We start from the raw sequence: 20308 nt of genomic DNA, 5'->3' as shown, positions 1-20308 counted from the left end.
ACGGAGAGAAAGAGAGAGAAGGGGAGAGGGACAGAGAGAGATAGAGAAACAGAGAGAAAGAGACACAGAGAGACAGAGAGAGAGAGATACAGAGAAAGTGATGAAACAGAGAGAGAGAGAGAAGGGGGGAGAGAGAGAGAGAGAAACAGAGACAGAAAGAGACAGAGAGAGAGACAAAGGCAGAGACGAAACAGAGAGATAGACACAGAGAGAGAGAGAGAGAGAGAGACAAGAGACAGATACAGAGAGAGATGAAACAGAGAGATAGAGGGAGAGAGAAGAGAGAGAGAGAGAGAGAAACAGAAAGAGACACACAGAGAGATACAGAGAAAGGTATGAAACGGAGAGAAAGAGAGAGAAGGGGAGAGGGAGAGGGACAGAGAGAGATAGAGAAACAGAGAGAAAGAGACACAGAGAGACAGAGAGAGAGAGATACAGAGAAAGTGATGAAACGGAGAGAAAGAGAGAGAAGGGGAGAGGGAGAGGGACAGAGAGAGATAGAGAAACAGAGAGAAAGAGACACAGAGAGAGAGAGAGAGAGAGAAACAGAAAGAGACACACAGAGAGATACAGAGAAAGGTATGAAACGGAGAGAAAGAGAGAGAAGGGGAGAGGGAGAGGGACAGAGAGAGATAGAGAAACAGAGAGAAAGAGACACAGAGAGACAGAGAGAGAGAGATACAGAGAAAGTGATGAAACAGAGAGATACAGAGAAAGGTATGAAACGGAGAGAAAGAGAGAGAAGGGGAGAGGGAGAGGGACAGAGAGAGATAGAGAAACAGAGAGAAAGAGACACAGAGAGACAGAGAGAGAGAGATACAGAGAAAGTGATGAAACGGAGAGAAAGAGAGAGAAGGGGAGAGGGAGAGGGACAGAGAGAGATAGAGAAACAGAGAGAAAGAGACACAGAGAGAGAGAGAGAGAGAGAAACAGAAAGAGACACACAGAGAGATACAGAGAAAGGTATGAAACGGAGAGAAAGAGAGAGAAGGGGAGAGGGAGAGGGACAGAGAGAGATAGAGAAACAGAGAGAAAGAGACACACAGAGACAGAGACAGAGAGAGATACAGAGAAAGTGATGAAACAGAGAGAGAGAGAGAAGGGGGGGAAGAGAGAGAGAAACAGACAGAAAGAGACAGAGAGAGAGAGACAAAGACAGAGATGAAACAGAGAGATAGACACACACACAGACAGAGACAAGAGACAGATACAGAGAGAGATGAAACAGAGAGAGAGAGAGAAGGGGGAGAAGGACAGAGACAGAGAGAAACAGAGACAGACAAAGACAGAGAGAGACAGACAGACAGAGACACAGAGACAGAGACAAGATAGAGACACACACACAGAGAGAGACAGAGACAGAGAAAGAGAGAGACAGAGAGAGACCCCCCCCCCCATCCCTCCCGACTCCTGCTCAGTTTAATTACCACTAATGTAAACTCTGCTCCATTATATAAAAAGAAACCTTGGCACGCTGCCTTGGAGAACTGATCAGTCCCATAAATTCACTGCAAAGAGCTGAACGCCACTGAGTTGTGTGTGTGTATGTGTTTGTGTGTGTGTGTTTTCCTCTTCTGCTCTCCCCCACCCTCTGCTCCTCTTCTTTATTTTTCTTTTTTTAAAAAAACAACAACTAACAAACTGGGTATTTGCTCAAGGGCGAAAGCTTTTTAAACAGGATCATAAATGCTTATTACATGGGCAATGCACTGCCTTGATGGGATTAGCTGGAGGAGAAATTGATCACCGGGTCCTCTCTCTCCCCCTCTCCCTCTCTTCCTCTTTCTCTCTCTCTCTCTCCACCCTCTCTCTTTCTCTCTCTCTCTCTCTTTCTCTATCCCTCTTTCTCCCTTTCTCTTTCTCCTCTCTTTCTCTCTCCCTCTCTTTCTCTCTCTCCCTTTTTTTTTCTCTCTCTCTTTCTTTCTCTATTCCTCTTTCTCTTTCTCTCTCTCTCTTCCTCTCTGTTTCTCTACCCCTCTCCTTCTCTCTCTCTCCCTCTCTCTCTCTCTCTTTCTCTATCCCTCTTTCTCCCTTTCTCTTTCTCCTCTCTTTCTCTCTCCCTCTCTTTCTCTATCCCTCTTTCTCCCTTTCTCTTTCTCCTCTCTTTCTCTCTCTCTCTCTCTTTCTCTATCCCTCTTTCTCCCTTTCTCTTTCTCCTCTCTTTCTCTCTCTCTCTCTCTTTCTCTATCCCTCTTTCTCCCTTTCTCTTTCTCCTCTCTTTCTCTCTCCCTCTCTTTCTCTCTCTCCCCTTTTTTCTCTCTCTCTCTTTCTTTCTCTATTCCTCTTTCTCTTTCTCTCTCTCTCTTCCTCTCTGTTTCTCTATCCCTCTCCCTCTCTCTCTTTCTCTCTCCCTATTTCTCTCTTCTCTCTCTATCTCTCTTCTCTCCCTTTTTCTCTTTCTCTCTCCCTCTCTCTCTTTCTCTATCCTTCTCGCTCTCTCTTTCTCTCCCCCCCTCTCTCCCCTTCTTCAAAAAAGAGCAGAGGGAAAAACTGGGAGAGGGAGGGGACATCCTCAACACAACCCCACCATCACTGAGATATGAAACTCCTGCGAAGGGGCATTTTGCAGATGGGGCCAAATTAGATGAAAGGCCAAAGGAAAAAGATAGGCAGGACACAAAAATGGGCAGAGCCCCCCTTGGTGTGGCTTGGGGAGGGTAAGACCCAGGAAGGAGCCCTGGGCCACGGGTACCTGAAGAGACAGGCCCCCTGAGTTTCAGCCGGCTACATCCATAGTTGCAGAAAAGGGGGAAAAGTTGGATTATTTCCCCAAACTGCCAGCCTGTAAATATTCTTTAATTCAGGAATACTCAACTTTCACCAGACCAGTCCTTGAATACTATACATCTAGCAGTGTTTCCCAACCGTGTCAACTTGAAGATATCTGGACTTCAACTCCCAGAATTCCCCAGCCAGCATTCGCTGGCTGGGGAATTCTGGGAGTTGAAGTCCAAATACCTTCAAGTTCCCAAGGTTGGGAAACACTGATCTAGCGGATTGGGAGGGATCATGGAACACAATGATTATCTCAGGGACCGCCTTCTGCTGCACGAATCCCAGCGACCAGTTAGATCCCACAGAGTGGGTCTTCTCCGGGTCCCGTCAACTAAAGAATGTCGCTTGGCGGGACCCAGGGGAAGAGCCTTCTCTGTGGCAGCCCCAGCCCTCTGGAACCAACTCCCCCCAGAGATTAGAATTGCCCCCACCCTCCTTGCCTTTCGTAAGCTGCTTAAAACCCACCTCTGCTGTCAGGCATGGGGGAACTGAGATACTCTTTCCCCCTAGGCATTTACAATTCTATGCATGGTATGTATGTATGTATGTTTGGTTTTTTTATATACTGTATATTAATGGGCTTTTAATTATTTCTAACATCAGACTACTATTGTACACTGCCTTATTGTTGCTGTTAGCCGCCCCGAGTCTCCGGAGACGGGCGGCATGCAAATCCAATCCAATCAATCAATAAATAAATAAATAAATTTATAAAATCACATTGTCAGCTGCATATAAAGAAAAGTTTTATAAACTTTTTAATAGGTGGCACATGCCCCCATCAAGATTTGCAAAGATTTACCCGACATTAAAAGACACTTGTTGGAAATGTAAAAAACAGTCTCCTTTTTTCATATGTGGTGGTCCTGCCCCCCAAAATCCAAAATGTATGGAAACAACTCACAGATGGCTTACAGAAATTATAAAGGAGGAGATAGAATACACCCCAGAAAGTATGCCCTTAGGAATCTGGGAAAGACAATAGCTGTTTCCCAACCTTTTTAGAGCCGCGGCACATTATTCACATTTACAAAATCCTGGGGAACATTGAGCTGGATGGGGGGGCTAAAAAAAGTTTGGACAAAAAGAAATCTCTCTCTTCCTCCCTTTTGCTCTATTTCTCTCTCCCTCTTTCTCTCTCTTCCTTCTTTCCTTTCTTTCGCTCTCTCTCTCCATCCCTCTTTGTTTCTCCCTTCCTTCCTCTCTTTTTTGCTCTCTTTCTCTCTCCCTCCTTCCCCCCTCTTCCTCTCTCTCTCTTGATGTCTTTATCTCTCTTTCTCTCTCCCCCCCTCTCTCCCTCTCTCTCTTTCTCTCTCTCTTTCTTACTATCTCTCTTTCTCTCTTTTTTTTTGCTTTCTCTCTCTTTCTCTCTCCCTTTCTCTCTTTCCCTCTCTTGCTATCTCTTTCTCTCTCTTGCTATCTCTCTCTTTCTTTCTTTCTTTCTCTCTCTCTTTCTTGTACACCAAGCCGCAGCAGCTGAACTTCCTTCTTCGCGGTACACCTGACCATGTCTTGCAGCACACTAGTGTGCCATGGCACACTGGTTGAAAAACACCGCTCTAATCAAACGTTAGAATTTCACTTGCACAAACGTGGAAAAAAGAATAGACCCCATCTGAAAGTTTAATTATTGATAAAATATATAGATGTGCAGAAATGGACGAAATGACAAACTCAATTAAGGGAACAACCAATAAAGAAACCAAAGAAACATGGCACGAAAATAAATAAAATAAAAGCAAAACGTAACAATACAGAGCACCGGTGTACAGTGGAACCCCGACATAAGAGCTGCTCTACTTAAGAGCAACTCGAGATAAGAGCTGGGAGGGGAGAGATTTTTTTGTTCTACTTACAAGCCCAAATTCGAGATACAAGCGCCAAGGAGCTGTCTCCTGAAGCCGAACGCTAACTTCCGCGTTCGGCTTCAGGAGACAGCTGCGAAGCGGCGCGCGTGTTTTAAAAGGTTGCAGCCGGCCTGGGGGGCTCGGGGGGTGCTTGCAGCCAGCCTGGGGGGCTTGCCAGCACCCCCCCGAGCCCCCCAGGCCGGCTGCAACCTTTTAAAACGCGCGCGGCTTCGCAGCTGTCTCCTGAAGCTGAACGCGGAAGTTAGCTTTTTCTTTGTCTGTTTTACCTTCCCTTCCTCTATTTCTTCTTTTCTTTCTCCTTCCCACCTTCTTCCCTCCCTCCCTCCCTTCACTCATTCCTCTCTTACTCTCCCCTTTCATAAGTTTCCTTGCTTCCTTCCTCTGTTCCTGTCCCTTCCCTCTTTCCTTCCTTCCTTCCCACCCTCTGTCCATTCATTTATCCCATTCCTCTCTTGATCGCTTAAAGCCGGTCCCTGGTGCAAAAAGGGTTGGGGACCTCTGTCCTACAGGATTGGGTGGCAGAGAAGTTGAACATATGTAAATTTAAAAGTTTAAGAAAGTTTACAAGTTAAGTGAAAGAAACTTCATTATTCATTTATATGTACATGTACATTTCTTCATTAAAAACTTGTCTTTCTGCATAATTTAGACTAACTTTGTGAGTTTTTTGAGGGCTGGAACCAATTAAAATTATTTACATTAATTCCTATGGGGAAAAGTCGTTCGAGATAAGAGCTGCTCGACTTAAGAGCCCAGGTCAGGAACGAATTAAACTCGTATCTCGAGGTACCACTGTATATAGAAATAAAAACAAACACTTTGCAATAATAATAGAGGTAAATGAAACAAACATTTAAGATCAAAAACCACTTTGTTGCAGAAAATAAAAAGTATTCAAGCTTATTAATACATCATGTTGTGCTTTATCTATTATATATATATATATATCTGAATGAATACAACTTAATAGAACACATAGTGCAACGAATGGTATATTTAAAATGTAATAGACACGGATTATGACTTGTATAAAAAGATATGAGAAATATTCTTCTTAAAACCAATAAATAAACTTTGTTTAAAAAAAAGGAATAGAGCTCATCTGTCTGGAACCCACACCATATTTCGGACATCTGTCAAACTACTAAGTCTGCACTACTATTACTACTAGTTTTTTCTCATCGTTCCTATCACCCTTTTCCTCCCACTTAGGACTGTATGACTGTCACTTGTTGCTTGTATCCTTAAGATTTTTATTAATATTGATTGTTTCTTCATTGCTTATTTGATCCCTACGACAATAATTAAGTGTTGTACTTCATGATTCTTGACAAATGTATATTTTCTTTTATGTACACTGAGAGCATCTGCACCAAAGACAAATTCCTTGTGTGTCAAATCACATTTGGCCAATAAAGAATTCTATAAATACTCTAGAAAATGTCCAGAGATACTTTACTAGAAGAGCCCTCCACTCCTCCATTCGCAACCCAACAAAACTAACAATCCTAGGTTTAGAAAGCTTAAAACTACGTTGCCTTAAACACGTCTTAAGCATAGCCCATAAAAGCATCTACTACAACGTCCTTCCTGTCAATGACTACTTCAGCTTCAATCACAACAACACACGAGCACAGAACAGATGTAAACTTAAAGTAAACCGCTCTAAACTCGACTGTAGGAAATACAACTTTAGTAACCGAGTAGTTGATGCATGGAACTCACTACTGGACTCTGTAGTATCATCCCCTAACGCCCAAAACCTCACCCTTAGACTCTCCACTGTTGATCTCTCCCGAGGTCAGTAAGGGGTGTGCATAAGTGCACCAGAGTGCCTTCCATCCCCTGTCCTAATGTTTCTCTTTTAGTAGTATCATATAAACATTGTTATGTTTTAAAATCATAGAATCATAGAGTTGGAAGGGACCTCCAGGGTCATTGGGTCCAACCTCCTGCTCAATGCAGGATTCATCAAACCATGCCAGAAAGATGACTGTCAGGTCTTTGTTTGAAAAAGTTCTGCCAAGTGTGTCCCAACCGCCCATAATTACAGGGTAATTAGTCCAAACAGACACACACCACACGATAGAAGGAAAACAAAAGGTCTTTATCAACAGAAAAGCAGAAAAAACTCCCTTTTCAAATGTCAAAGGGATTTTCTGGTACACACAAGGCACAGGTTAAATACAGTCCAATTGCTCACCCAATAACTGGGAAATTGAGTCCAAATTCCAAAATCCAGAAAGTCCACACACAATCTTGAACAGAGAAACAGCAAACCACGATCTTGACGAAACTATGAATCAGATAAACTTCCACGAGGCTGCTCTTTTTATCTGTAGCACTAATTACAGCAGCCCCACCCAACCACAGGTGGCCTCACCTATCTCCTGTAATAATCCTTCAGTTGTTCTCTCCTATGCATCACTCTACACATGCGTGGATCTGTCATAAGTTCTTGTTCAGAATCCAGGGATGATAAGGATGATTGATCTCCTCCTGGGCTGTCTGCCAAACTCCCCTCTTCCCTGTCACTCATGCTTCCTTCATCAGAGGAGCCTTCATCGACAGATTCTATCGGGAGCCAAACAGGCTTGTGGCATGTGGATGTTTCCCCCACATTTCATTTTTCATTTCATTTCATTGGATTTGTATGCCGCCCCTCTCCATAGACTCGGGGCGGCCAACAACAGTGGTAAAAACAACATGCGACAATCCAATACTAAAGAAGCTAAAAACCCTTATTTTAAAACCAATCATACATACAAATGTACCATGCATAAATTGTAGAAGCCTCGGGGGAAAGAATATCTCAGTTCCCCCATGCCTGACGACAGAGGTGGGTTTTAAGAAGCTTGCGAAAGGCTAGAAGGGTGGGGGCTATTCTAATCTCTGGGTGGAGTTGGTTCCAGAGGGCCGGGGCCGCCACAGAGAAGGCTCTTCCCCTGGGTCCCGCCAAACGACAGAAGACGTCCAGTGAAGGCGAGCCCACCACCTCCTGTGGCAAGCTGTTCCACCGGTTTATCACCCTTACCGTTAGAAAGTTTTTTCTGATATCTCATCTAACTCTCCTCCCTTGCAGTTTCATCCCATTGTTTCTAGTCGTTCCATGCGCTAATGAGAACAATGCTGGTCCCTCTGCTCTGTGACAGCCCATCAGATATTGGTAGACAGCTATCGAGTCTGCTCTCAGTCTTCTCCTTTGCAGGAGATACTACCTTTGTATACTACCAATATGTGCTTGGCAAAATAAATAAATAAAAATAAATAAAATAAACTTTAGCAAGGTTAAGATGTGTGGACTTCAACTCCCAGAATTCCCCAGCCGGCATAGCATAGCTGGCTGGGGAATTCTGGGAAGTGAAGTCAGCACCATCTTAAAGTTGCCGAGGGTTGAGAAACACGGCGTTAATTAGTCCTTTTAATTAGCTCAGATCGATCAGGGGCTCCCGATCCAATTAACCAGCCCAAATCCCAGCCTGGCTGTCCAAAACAACGGAAGTGAGCGGGGCCTCTTTGGGGTGGGATCCTTTTGGGAGCAGCAGATGCTGTGTTGCATGGCAGGATCGTGCCCCCGTTTAAGGAGATGATGCTACCGACATTGGGAGGAGCCTGGCGGCGCCTGTTAACTAAGGAACTGCAGTGAAATGCGTAGGTTTTGGGGGACTGATGAGACTTCTTCAGCGGCATGCGGTGGATAGACAGATGTAGAGGGGAGGGAGGGAGGAAGCAAACAGATGAGATTGAAAGGAAGGAAGGAGATGAAATGAGGAAGGAAGGAAGGAAGGCAAGTGAAAGAAAGAAAGAAAGAAAGAAAGAAAGAAAGAAAGAAAGAAAGAAAGAAAGAAAGAAAGGAGAACAGGAAGAAAGAGTAAGAGGAAAGAAAGGGAGAGGAAGGGAGGAAGGAAGGAAGGAGATGAGATAAGGAAGGAAGGAAGAGAAAAAGAAAGAAAGGAGAACAGGAAGAAAGAGTAAGAGGAAGGAAAGGGAGAGGAAGGGAGGAAGGAAGGAGATGAGATAAGGAAGGAAGGAAGAGAAAAAGAAAAGGAGAACAGGAAGAAAGATAAGAGGAAGGAAGAGGGGAGGGAGGGAGGGAGGAAGGAAGGAAGAAAGGATATGAGATTGAAAGGAAGGAAGGAAGGAAATGAGATAAGGAAGGAAGAGAAAAAGAAAGAAAAGGAGAACAGGAAGAAAGAGTAAGAGGAAGGAAAGGGAGAGGAAGGGAGGAAGGAAGGAAGGAAGGAAGAAAGGATATGAGATTGAAAGGAAGGAAGGAAGGAAGGAAATGAGATAAGGAAGGAAGAGGAAAAGAAAGAAAAGGAGAACAGGAAGAAAGAGTAAGAGGAAGGAAAGGGAGAGGAAGGGAGGAAGGAAGGAAGGAAGGAGATGAGATAAGGAAGGAAGGAAGAGAAAAAGAAAGAAAAGGAGAACAGGAAGAAAGATAAGAGGAAGGAAGAGGGGAGGGAGGGAGGGAGGAAGGAAGGATATGAGATTGAAAGGAAGGAAGGAAGGAAGGAAATGAGATAAGGAAGGAAGAGAAAAAGAAAGAAAAGGAGAACAGGAAGAAAGAGTAAGAGGAAGGAAGAGGGTAGGGAGGAAGGAGATGAGATTGAAAAGAAGGAAGGAAGGAGATGAGATTGAGAAGGAAGGAAGGAAATGAGATAAGGAAGGAAGGAGGGAAGGAATGGATGGAGAAAGAGAAAAAGAGAAAGAGAGAAAGAAGAAGAGGAAGAAAAAGTAAGAGGAAGGAAGGAAGGAAGGGGAAGAGGAAGGAAGGAGAACAGGAAGAAAGAATAAGGAAAAGGAAGGGAAAGACAAAGGCAGGGAGGGAGGGAGGAGAGAGAAAGGAAACAGGAAGAAAGAGTAAAAGAAAAGGAAGAAGAGGGAGAGGAAGAGGGAGGGAAGGAAAGAGAACAGAAGATACAGTGAGAGAAAGGAAGAAAGGGAAAGAGGAAGGAAGGAAAGAGAAGGAAAACAGGAAGAAAGGGCAAGAGAAAAAGAAGAGGGCGAGGAAGAGGAGGAGGAGAGGGAGGGAGGGGAGGTTGACGATGCAGATAACAAGCATCTCATCAATTAACAAATTCTAATGTGTTAAAAACCTGCAGTGTTGATTAAAACTCCTTGAGTTGACTATTTTAACATCCTTAGAACAGCGGTTAGCAAGGTGTATTTCCATGCCGGCAAAAAACGTCCAGCATCTCTCCAAAACCAAACACTGGAGTTCTATGGAGTGCTGAAACGAATAGACTTACTTTTAAACTTAAAGATAAAGAAAATTTGGGTTATAAAATTTGGGGAAAGTTTTATGAATGGCTGGAAACTAAAAATAGTTTAAAAATGTTACCATTGGTTTGTAAACAATGTTAAGAATTAGAAAACAGCTGGCAGAAACCCAAGTGATGAAGAAAGTAATGGTGGTAGCATTAGATAAGGATACAACATAGATCTAAGGTAGTTTAGACTGGATATTATTGTGAATAGATAATTCGAAATTTTATTTGCTGGGAGCGAAACAATTTTTGTTTTAATTAAATAACAAGAAAATGGCATAAGGATAGAAAGAGAGAAAACTGCAACTTTGAATTTTGTACTTAAATCTTATATTACTGTTTTAAAAATAATTAGGGATTTGGTAACATGGGATATACAGTGGTACCTTGTGATACGAACCCCTCCCCATACAAACAATCCGAGATACGAACCCGGGGTTCGGAAACTTTTTGGCCTTTTTTCTGAACTTTTTCCGTCTTACGAACCCGCCGCCCGAATGCCGAACCCGAAGTTTGGCAAAAGTTCGGGTTTGGGTGGCCGCCGAGAAGCCCCGCCACCCGGCTGTTGCCTTTTGAAACAGCCGGGGGAGTTCTCGGCATCCTCCCGAACCCGAATGCCAAACCCAAACATTTGCCGAACTTCCGGTTTCGGCATTGGGAGAACGCTGAGAAGCGCCCGGCTGTTTCAAAAGGTGACAGCCAGACAGTTGTGGGTTTTTTTCCTTGCACGCATTAATTCATTTTACATTGTTTCCTATGGGAAACAACGTTTCGTCTTGCGAACTTTTTGCCTTACGAACCTCTTCCGGGAACCAATTAAGTTCGTAAGACGAGGTATTACTGTAGTTGTTTTAAATGAGAAGCTCCTGGTGGCTTTTTATTTATTATGTTTTTATCAGATAAGAAAATTCCATATATAATGTTTGGCATGTAGGATGTGTTTTCTTTGATGTTATGTTCTTATTGCATGGTGCAGAAAATTTAAAAAAAATAACTCTATGTTAGTTCTATGGAGTTCATAACCAGACTTTCCCCAATTTTCAAAGCACCCCAGAATCTGAGAGAGAGGGTCCCTCCAAAGACCAACATTGTGGGATTCACCAAACAAGAATTGATTTTGTAAAAAAAACAGCAGCCCTTCCATTGCCGAACCGTTTCTACAACCCTGGAGAAAGCGAATGCAACCCAGACTCTGTATACAATTGGATTTAAAATCGCTCAATTTAGCTGCCATCAAGGAGTGCGTTAGACCAGAGGAAAAATTTCCACTTAATATGGGGAAATTCTCTGCAATGATATTTAGAGCAATCACTGCCAAACCGGCAGGTATTTTTTCCTAGCCCTGAAGACAGGTGTGTGTGTGTGTTTTTCTTTTAAAGGTAACCTCTTCCTTAGTTCATTTTTCACTTCATCCTTTTGTTCGTATTAATGATTTTATAATTAAAGAGAAGGAGGAAGAGAGGAGGGTGAAAGCTTGCAGAGGGCGTAAGGAGCAGGGATTCCTGGCTGACGCTGCATTGGAAAGCAAATAAACCTTTCAAGATTAATAAGGATGCCAATTAAAGACACCCAGCATCTTTCGTTCTCTTAATAGTAACATAGAAACATAGAAGACTGACGGCAGAAAAACACCTTCGGGTCCATCTATTCTGTCCTTGTGCTATTTCCTGTTTTTTATCTTAGGATGGATATATGTTTATCCCAGGCATGTTTAAATTCAGTTCCTGTGGATTTACCAAGCACGTCTGCTGGAAGTTTGTTCCAAGCATCTACTACTCTTTCAGTAAAATCATATGTTCTCACATTGCTTTTGATCTTTCCCCCAGCTAACTTCAGATTGTGTCCCCTTGTTCTTGGGTTCACTTTCCTATTAAAAACACTTCCCTCCCAGACCTTATTTAACCCTTTCACATATTTAAATGTTTCGATCATGTCCCCCCTTTTCCTTCTGTCCTCCAGACTCTACAGATTGAGTTCATTAAGTCTTTCCTGATACGTTTTATGCTTAAGACCTTCCACCATTCTTGTAGTCCGTCTTTGGACCCGTACAATTTTATCAATATCTTTTTGTAGGTGAGGTCTCCAGAACTGAACACAGTACTCCAACACTATACTCTATATAGCGGGATCACAATCTCCCTCTTCCTACTTGTGATACCTCTAGCTATGCAGCCAAGCATCCTACTTGCTTTCCCTACCACCTGACTGCACTGTTCACCCATTTTGAGACTGTCAGAAATCACTACCCCTAAATCCTTTTCTTTTGAAGTATTTGCCAACACTGAACTGCCAATACAATACTCAGATTGAGGATTCCTTTTCCCCAAGTGCATTATTTTACATTTGGAAACATTAAACTGCAGTTTCCATTGCTTTGACCATTTATCTAGTAAAGCTAAATCATTTACCATATTACAGACCCCTCCAGGAATATCAACCCTATTGCACACTTTAGAGTCACCGGCAAATAGGCAAACCTTCCCTACCAAACCTTCCCCTATGTCACTCACAAACATATTAAAAAGAATAGGACCCAGAACAGACCCTTGTGGCACACCGCTTGTAACCTGTCTCTGCTCAGAAAAGATCCTCTAAATTGGCAGTTATGGAGCCTTGACCCACGGCCAGTGGTGAGCAAACCCATGGTGGATGGCTATTATTTTATTATTATACTAGTAGCTGGATATTCGTTCTTCACTGCAAAACTATGTGATCGGGCTTGATAAATCAACAGTTAAAGCTTTAGAATGAATGAGTGGTTACGACTGATATACATTGACACTTAAAAGCTTGTCTAATGAGTAAACCCTTAGCATCAGAGCGTGGCAATTGGTGGTTGAATAGAGTTCTTTTAAGGTGGAGAGGGGGAGTAGAGTATCTAACTCCCTAGCATCAGAGCCTGGCAATATAATATTGCATAAGAAATAGGAATGATCTGACGAGCATTTCTTAGCAAGCACCTAGAAGGCTAGCAGATAGATAGATAGATAGATAGATAGACAGACAGACAGACAGACAGACAGACAGACAGACAGACAGACAGACAGACACAGACAGACAGACAGAAAATGGATAGATAGATAAATAGATAAAGATAGATAGACAGACAGACAGACAGACAGACACAGACAGACAGACAGACAGACAGAAAATGGATAGATAGATAAATAAAGATAGATAGGTAGGTAGGTAGGCAAATAGGTAGGTAGGTAGGTAGATAGATAGGATAGACAGACAGACAGACAGCTAGAAAATGGATAGATAGATAAATAAATAGATAAAGAGAGATAGATTGATAGATTGATAGATAGATCGATAGAAAATGGATAGATAGATAGATAGATAGATAGATAGATAGATAGATAGATAGATAGATAGATAGATAGGATAGGATAGATTGACAGACAGACAGCTAGAAAATGGATAGATAGATAAATAGATAGAGAGATAAAGATAGATAGATAGAGATAGATAGATAGGTAGGTAGGTAGGTAGGTAGATAGGATAGACAGACAGACAGCTAGAAAATGGATAGATAGATAAATAAATAAAGAGAGATAGATTGATAGATCGATAGAAAATTGATAGATAGATCGATAGATTAGATCGATAGATTAGATAGATAGACAGACAGACAGACAGACAGACATAGATAGAGATACAGGGAGATATAGATATATAGATGATACATCTATAGATATAGATAAATAGAAATAGATAGAATCAGATATAGATAGATGATAGAGATATAGATAGAGATATATAGGATTTTTTGCACGAAAACAAAAAATTGCTGAAAATTGTCAAAATATGACACACACATGCGTCCTCATGAAAGAGTCACCGATTCTAGTGTTTTCCTTTCCCCTTCCTCCGACGTACCTGAAGTTTGGGGCAGAGGCCCATTCGAGCGCCAGGCAGGCCAAATCCACCGTTGCATAAACCAGCAAGAAGAAGATGGTGACCACGGCAGCTATGGTGTTCAGCTTCCCGGAAAACAGCACCAGCTGTGGACAAAAAGAGATCGCGGGGAATCAAGACTCAGGGCAGTCAATCACCGGATGTCAGCTCCGCCCCTTTTTCTTGTGGTTCATACCCAGAATCCCCCCCACCCATTTGCAGGCGAAATTATTGGCTTATTTTGTGGGTGTGACTTACAGCCATGTGACCAGGTGGGGGGTGGCTTGATGATCATGTGACTGGGGCGTGGCTTAAAGGTCATGTGACTGGCTTAAAAGTGGCCAACTTGACTGTCACTCACGTCAAGGGTTAGGGTGCCTGGCCTTTCCTGGCCTCAAAGAGATACAATTTCCCTCTCTATTTACTATTACTGAACATCCAAAATATACTCTTTAATTCTATGTATATATGCCATATGTGTACATACATATTACACACACGCACAGCTCTTCTAAAATTATACACATTCAACCTCATTTACTGCAACAGGAAAAAACATACCCAGAGCACAGAGTGGGAAAAAAAATAATCAAATTTTTTCTACCGGTTCTGCGTACCTGACGGTACCTGTAGGAGCCCATCACTGCTCAGTGCCATTATAACTTTGAATAGTCACTAAATGATCTATTATTAAGTTCGAGGACTACCTGTATTTCAGTAGCCTCTTCCTTCCCCTACCACGCAGTTTCCTTCTGAGCAGCTTTTCTGTAAAACGGACAGTTCCCAAAGGTTTTTTAAAAAGGGCGCAGAGGGGAACTGAAAACTAAAAATTAAAAGCCACCAGTATCAACAAACAGTTTTATTCCCATGTCCAAAAAAAAATGTTGGGCCCAACAGGTTCAGACAAAATGCAAAAAAACCCAACAACAAACAATAACAAAAACAGGACTTTTTTTAAAAAAAGTTATTTAATGTTTTTTTTTAAAAAAGGAAAAAAGTCTCACATTTTACTGGGTTGAGCACCGACCCAGATATCTCTGATGTTATTTTGCTATTTAAAAATAAAAAACAACTACCACCAAGGATCTAAATGACAAGTCCTATTTTAATTGCTATTTTTGAACATTCTGCAGCTAGCTCAAAAATGCATTTAGATGTAGATATACAGTAGTATATATTTTGAACGGAAAACTTTGTCATTATGGTAATGGTGCTTTTAAAATATATATATATATAAAACAAAGAGATAAATATCTTCTGGTCTGGTTTTTTTTTTAGTATTTAGGAGCTGTTGATCGATTATATCTGTACAGACTACATGAATCACAAACTATGCCATGGTTTTCTTTTTTAACCATAGCTTCTTCACTAAGCTACAATCGGTCGGACCTGCAGTTTACCTAAATCATGGTTTACACAGCACCATGGCTGAGTTCATAAAGTATGCTAAACCAAATCCAGACTCAGAATATTATAATTTAACCCATAAAGTACATTTAACTCCAACTCCCCCCCCCCAACCTCCAGTGTGGTGTAATACAGTTCCTCATGTTGTGGTGACCCCCAGCCATAAGTCTAGCGCCAATTCTCCCAACAGAGGATTAAGGTGATTGGTAGGAAGGTCAGAGGATGCCGCCACTGTAAACGCCTGATTGGTTAGATTGTAAAAATATTTTCCAAGGTACCAGAATATTTATTTTGTTTATTTGTTTGTTTTGTCAAGTAGGTATGGGTGGTATACAAAGATATCACAATGTTTATATACATGATACTAGTAAGAGAGAAACATTAGGGCAGGGGGTTGGAAGGCACTCTGGTGCTCTTATGCACGCCCCTTACTGACCTCTTAGGAATCGGGAAAGGTCAAAAGTGGAGAATCTAAGGGTAAAGTGTTGGGGGTTAGGTGATGATACTACAGGGTCAGGTAGTGAGTTCCATGCAGTCAGGTGGTAGGGAAAGCAAGTAAGATGCTTGGCTGCATAGCTAGAGGTATAACAAGCAGGAAGAGGGAGATTTACCGCTATATAGAGCGCTGGTGAGACCACATTTGGAATATTGTGTTCAGTTCTGGAGACCTCACCTACAAAAAGATATTGACAAAATTGAACGGGTCCAAAGATGGGCTACAAGAATGGTGGAAGGTCTTAAGCATAAAACTTATCAGGAAAGACTTCATGAACTCCATCTGTAGAGTCTGGAGGACAGAAGGAAAAGGGGGGACAGGATCGAAACATTTAAATATGTGAAAGGGTTAAATAAGGTTCAGGAGGGAAGTGTTTTTAATAGGAAAGTGAACACAAGAACAAGGGGACACAATCTGAAGTTAGTTGGGGGAAAGATCAAAAGCAACATGAAGAAATATTATTTTATTGAAAGAGTAGTAGATCCTTGGAACAAACTTCCAGCAGACATGGTTGATAAATCCACAGTAACTGAATTTAAACCTGCCTGGGATAAACATAGATCCATCCTAAGATAAAATACAGAAAATAGTATAAGGGCAGACTAGATGGACCAGGAGGTCTTTTTCTGCCGTCAGTCTTCTATGTTTCTATGCTTCTATCAACTACTTGCTTACTAAAGTCATATTTCCCGCAGTTGAGTTTACAGCGGTTTACTTTGAGTTTGTATCTGTTGTGTGCTCGTGTGTTGTTGTGGTTCAAGCTGAAGTAGTCGTTGACAGGAAGGACATTGTAGCAGATGATTTTATGGGCTATGCTTAGGTCGTGGTAAAGGCGACATAGATCTCAGCTTTCTAAACCTAGGATTGTAAGTCTAGTTGCGTAGGGGATTCTGTCGTGAGTGGAGGAGTGGAGGGCTCTTCCAGTAAAGTATCTCTGGACATTTTCCAGAGGGTTTATGTCCAAAATGTGGTGTGGGCCCCAGACAGATGAGCTGTATTCGAGGAATGGTCTGGCGAAAGCTTTGTATGCTTTGGTTAGTAGTGTGAGATGACCAGAGCAGAAGCTACATAGGATTAGGTTAACAATTCTTGTAGCCTTTTTGGCGATGTTGTTGCAGTGGGCTTTGCACATAGGTCATTTGATAGGAGTATTCCAAGGTCTTTTACGGAGTGAGGGATGTCGGTAAGGTCTTGTTTATAGAAGCTTTAGTTCCTAATACCATAGAAAATTTGTCTTTTCCCATGGTCTTATTCGACCCCTGTGAAATGATCGGTCGGTCAACCCTCAAAGAGGTCCTGACCCCCAGTAGAATAGAATAGAATAGAATGGAATAGAATGGATTAGAATGGAATAGAATAGAATGGAATAGAATAGAATTCTTTATTGGCCAAGTGTGATTGGACATACAGTACAAGGAATTTGTCTTTGGTGCAGATGCTCTCAGTGGATATAAAAGAAAAATATACATTTGTCAAGAATCAGGAGTTACAACACTTAATGATGGTCATAGGGGTCAAATAAGCAATGAAGAAACAATCAATATTCATAAAAATCTTAAGGATACGAGCAACAATTTAGTCATACAGTCCTAAGCGGAAGGAAAAGGATGATAGGAATGATGAGAAAAAACTAGTAGAAATGGAAGTGCAGACTTAGTAAAAAGTTTGACAGTGTTGAGGGAATTATTTGTTTAGTAGAGTGATGGCGTTCGGGGAAAAACGGTTCTTGTGTCTAGTTTTCTTGATGTGCAGGGCTCTGTAGCGACGTTTTGAGGGTCGGACTTGAAACAGTTTGTGTCCAGGATGCAAGGGGTCAGTAATTATTTCCCCCACCCTCTTTTTGACTCCTGCAGTCTACAAGTCCTCAATGGAAGGCAGGGTTGGCAGCCATTGCTTTTTCTGCAGTTCTGATTCTCCTCTGAAGTCTGTTTCCATCTAGTTGAGTTGCAGAACCAAACCAGACAGTTATAGAGGTGCAGATGACAGACTCAATGATTTTGGTAGGTGTATTTTACCCCTGTTCCTACTCCTAAGTTACATTCCTCCTGTTTGCCCTGGCATCTGGGTCTCTTCCAGTAGCGCCCCCCCCCCCCCGGTTTGCCCCTTCAAAACAAGCCGGCTCTTTTCAAACCGTGGTCTTATCTGCTGGTAATTGCTGAAAGGGTGGGGGCCAGCAGAGAGAAGTCCACGGAGATAATTCAAGCCATTTAAGCAATTGGGGACCTCTCTCCGATAGCGAGTTAATAGCGTTGCACCGAGCAGAGATTGTGCCTGGTTACCGTAATGGAGCGCTCCTGGCTCCCCTGATACTCGCCTTTGATTTATAATTCATTTAGCGGCTTGTCAAAGCAAAGGAGCCACTTCTGAAAGACACCGGATGACGATGGGGGTGGGGAGTGAGGGTGCGAGGCTGAGGGTGTCTCTGCCATCCACGGGCCCAGGTGGGTCCCAAGGAGAGCAACATTGCTCCAATCCAGGAGGCTGGCAGACCTAGTCTTGGGGGGAAGGTTAATGGATCCCATCTGGGGTGCTGGGAAAAGTGGATGGGAGATGGGCCTTCGATCCAAGCTTTTCCTTTCATTCATGGCCGTTTTCCCAGGAGAAAAGAGCTAGCTTAGCACTGGGCGTAATGCATTCTCCTTCTTCTTCTTCTTCTTCTTCTTCTTCTTCTTCTTCTTCTTCTTCTTCCTTCTTCCTTCTTCTTCTTCCTTCTTCTTCTTCCTACTTCTTCTTCTTCTTCCTTCTTCCTACTTCTTCTTCTTCTTCCTTCTTCCTACTTCTTCTTCTTCTTCCTTCTTCTTCTTCTTCTTCTTCCTTCTTCTTCTTCTTCCTTCTTCCTACTTCTTCTTCTTCTTCTTCCTTCTTCTTCCTTCTTCCTCCTCCTCCTCTTCTTCCCCTTCTGCTCCTCCTTCTCCTATTTCTCCTCCTCCTCCTCCTCCTTTTCTTTTGATTATATTTATATTATTTATTTATTTATTTTATTTATTTATTTTGTCCAATACACAATGAGGGTTTTAGTGGGTATATATCTATATACCCATAGTAAAATGCATGATGAAGGTTATAGAGGAGATACTCATAGTCAAATATATCTAAGAAAGAATAGAAAAGAAGGTATAGGAATAGAACATATCAATGAAAGAATAGAAGAAGAGATATAGGAATAGAAGAAAGGTACAGGAGATACAGGAGAGCAATAGGACAGGGGACGGAAGGCACTCTAGTGCACTTGTACTTGCCCCTTACTGACCTCTTAGGAATCTGGATAGGTCAACCATAGATAATCGAAGGGCTGCCCACTCAAACAGAACTCTGGCAGCTAACAATAATTGCAAAAGTTAAAACAATAGGAAATATAACAATGCCAAAGCAACAGTGATATAAATACATAAAAACCTAAAAAGTCATGCATACACACAGTCATTCCTAATTCCAGGCCTGCCAGAAAAGCCAGGTCTTAACAGCTTTCCGGAAGACTGGCAGGGTGGATATAGTACAGATCTCTGGGGAGCAGTTGATTCCAAAGGGCTGGGGCCACCACAGAGAAGGCTCTTCCCCACAGCCCCACCAGGTGACATTATTTGGCGGAGAAGGCCAACCCCATGAGCCCTTACTGTTTGCAGCGAGGTTAAGAGATAGGAAATGGTCCATTTTGAGTATAAGCATTCCTCAACTTACTATAGTTCATTTAGCAACCGTTCAACGCACTGAAAAAAAAGTCACTTATGACCATTTTTCACACTGACAATTGTTACAGCACCCCGCGCGGCCACGTGATCAAAATTCAGACGCTTAGCAACTGATTCATATTTATGACCGTTGTAATATTCTGGGAGCAGGTTCACATTGTCCCCTTTTGCGACCTTCTGACACCTGTGTTACTAACTTTAACGACCGCAGTGATTCGTTTAACGACGGCGGGGAGAAAAGTTGTAAAATGGGACAAAAGCTAAATGACTTCAGGGTTTTAGCACTAAATTTATGTTTGGGCTTCTCTTTGTTGTATTTTGTATTTTATTCCTGTTTTTGTAAGCTGTTGTGTTTGGGCCTGGGCCAGCCGTTGCTCCCACAGATGGGAGAGACGCGGCACAAAGTGAGTGCGAAAGCCTGGCTCACAGCCAGGAAGATGTGGCAGACAGCCAGGAAGACGTGGCAAACAGCCAGGAGGACGAAGCCACTGGTTTGCAGGATTCAGCAGAAAGCCCAGGGGATTTGGCATGCAGTCCCTCAGGCAGTCTTTCGTCCTTGGGTTCTTCTGCAGATCAATACATTGATCTGCGTAGCCGAAGAGCTATGCAAAGAAGGGATCGATTGAAGGAGCATTACAGGTCATAATAGTAGCACCTGGGCTGGGTGTGGTTCTTATACTGAGGGCTGGGTGTGGTTCCCTTAATGAGGGCTAAAGGTATAAAAGCGAACAAAGGCCCAAGGCAAACTGTGGCTGTTTATCTGTGTTATTTTGTGGTTCCTGTTCTGAAGTTTCTGTTCCGTGCCATTGGAGTTTTCAACCCAGCTTTTTCAGACATGTGGGAGTTGAAAACTCTGGGACTTGCTGTTTGCTCCAAAGATTCAAAAGGACTCCTGAAATGTCT

At 42.5% G+C, this 20308-nt stretch overlaps 1 protein-coding gene across 1 annotated transcript in view; it reads right to left on the bottom strand.

Annotated features, from left to right (window-relative positions):
* LOC139155779 (solute carrier family 12 member 9-like) overlaps positions 1-20308 on the bottom strand; it is a 123045-nt gene that overhangs the window by 45144 nt on the left and 57593 nt on the right. The window contains exon 9 of the mRNA XM_070731048.1: positions 13796-13920. Coding sequence (XP_070587149.1) covers positions 13796-13920 — 125 coding nt within the window. The remainder of the gene's footprint in view (positions 1-13795; positions 13921-20308) is intronic.

Source organism: Erythrolamprus reginae, unplaced genomic scaffold, assembly GCF_031021105.1.
Source record: "Erythrolamprus reginae isolate rEryReg1 unplaced genomic scaffold, rEryReg1.hap1 H_55, whole genome shotgun sequence".
NCBI classification, from domain to species: domain Eukaryota; kingdom Metazoa; phylum Chordata; class Lepidosauria; order Squamata; family Dipsadidae; genus Erythrolamprus; species Erythrolamprus reginae.
The sequence above is the reverse complement of the archived record's forward strand: the minus strand, read 5'-3'. Positions and strand labels throughout refer to the sequence as shown.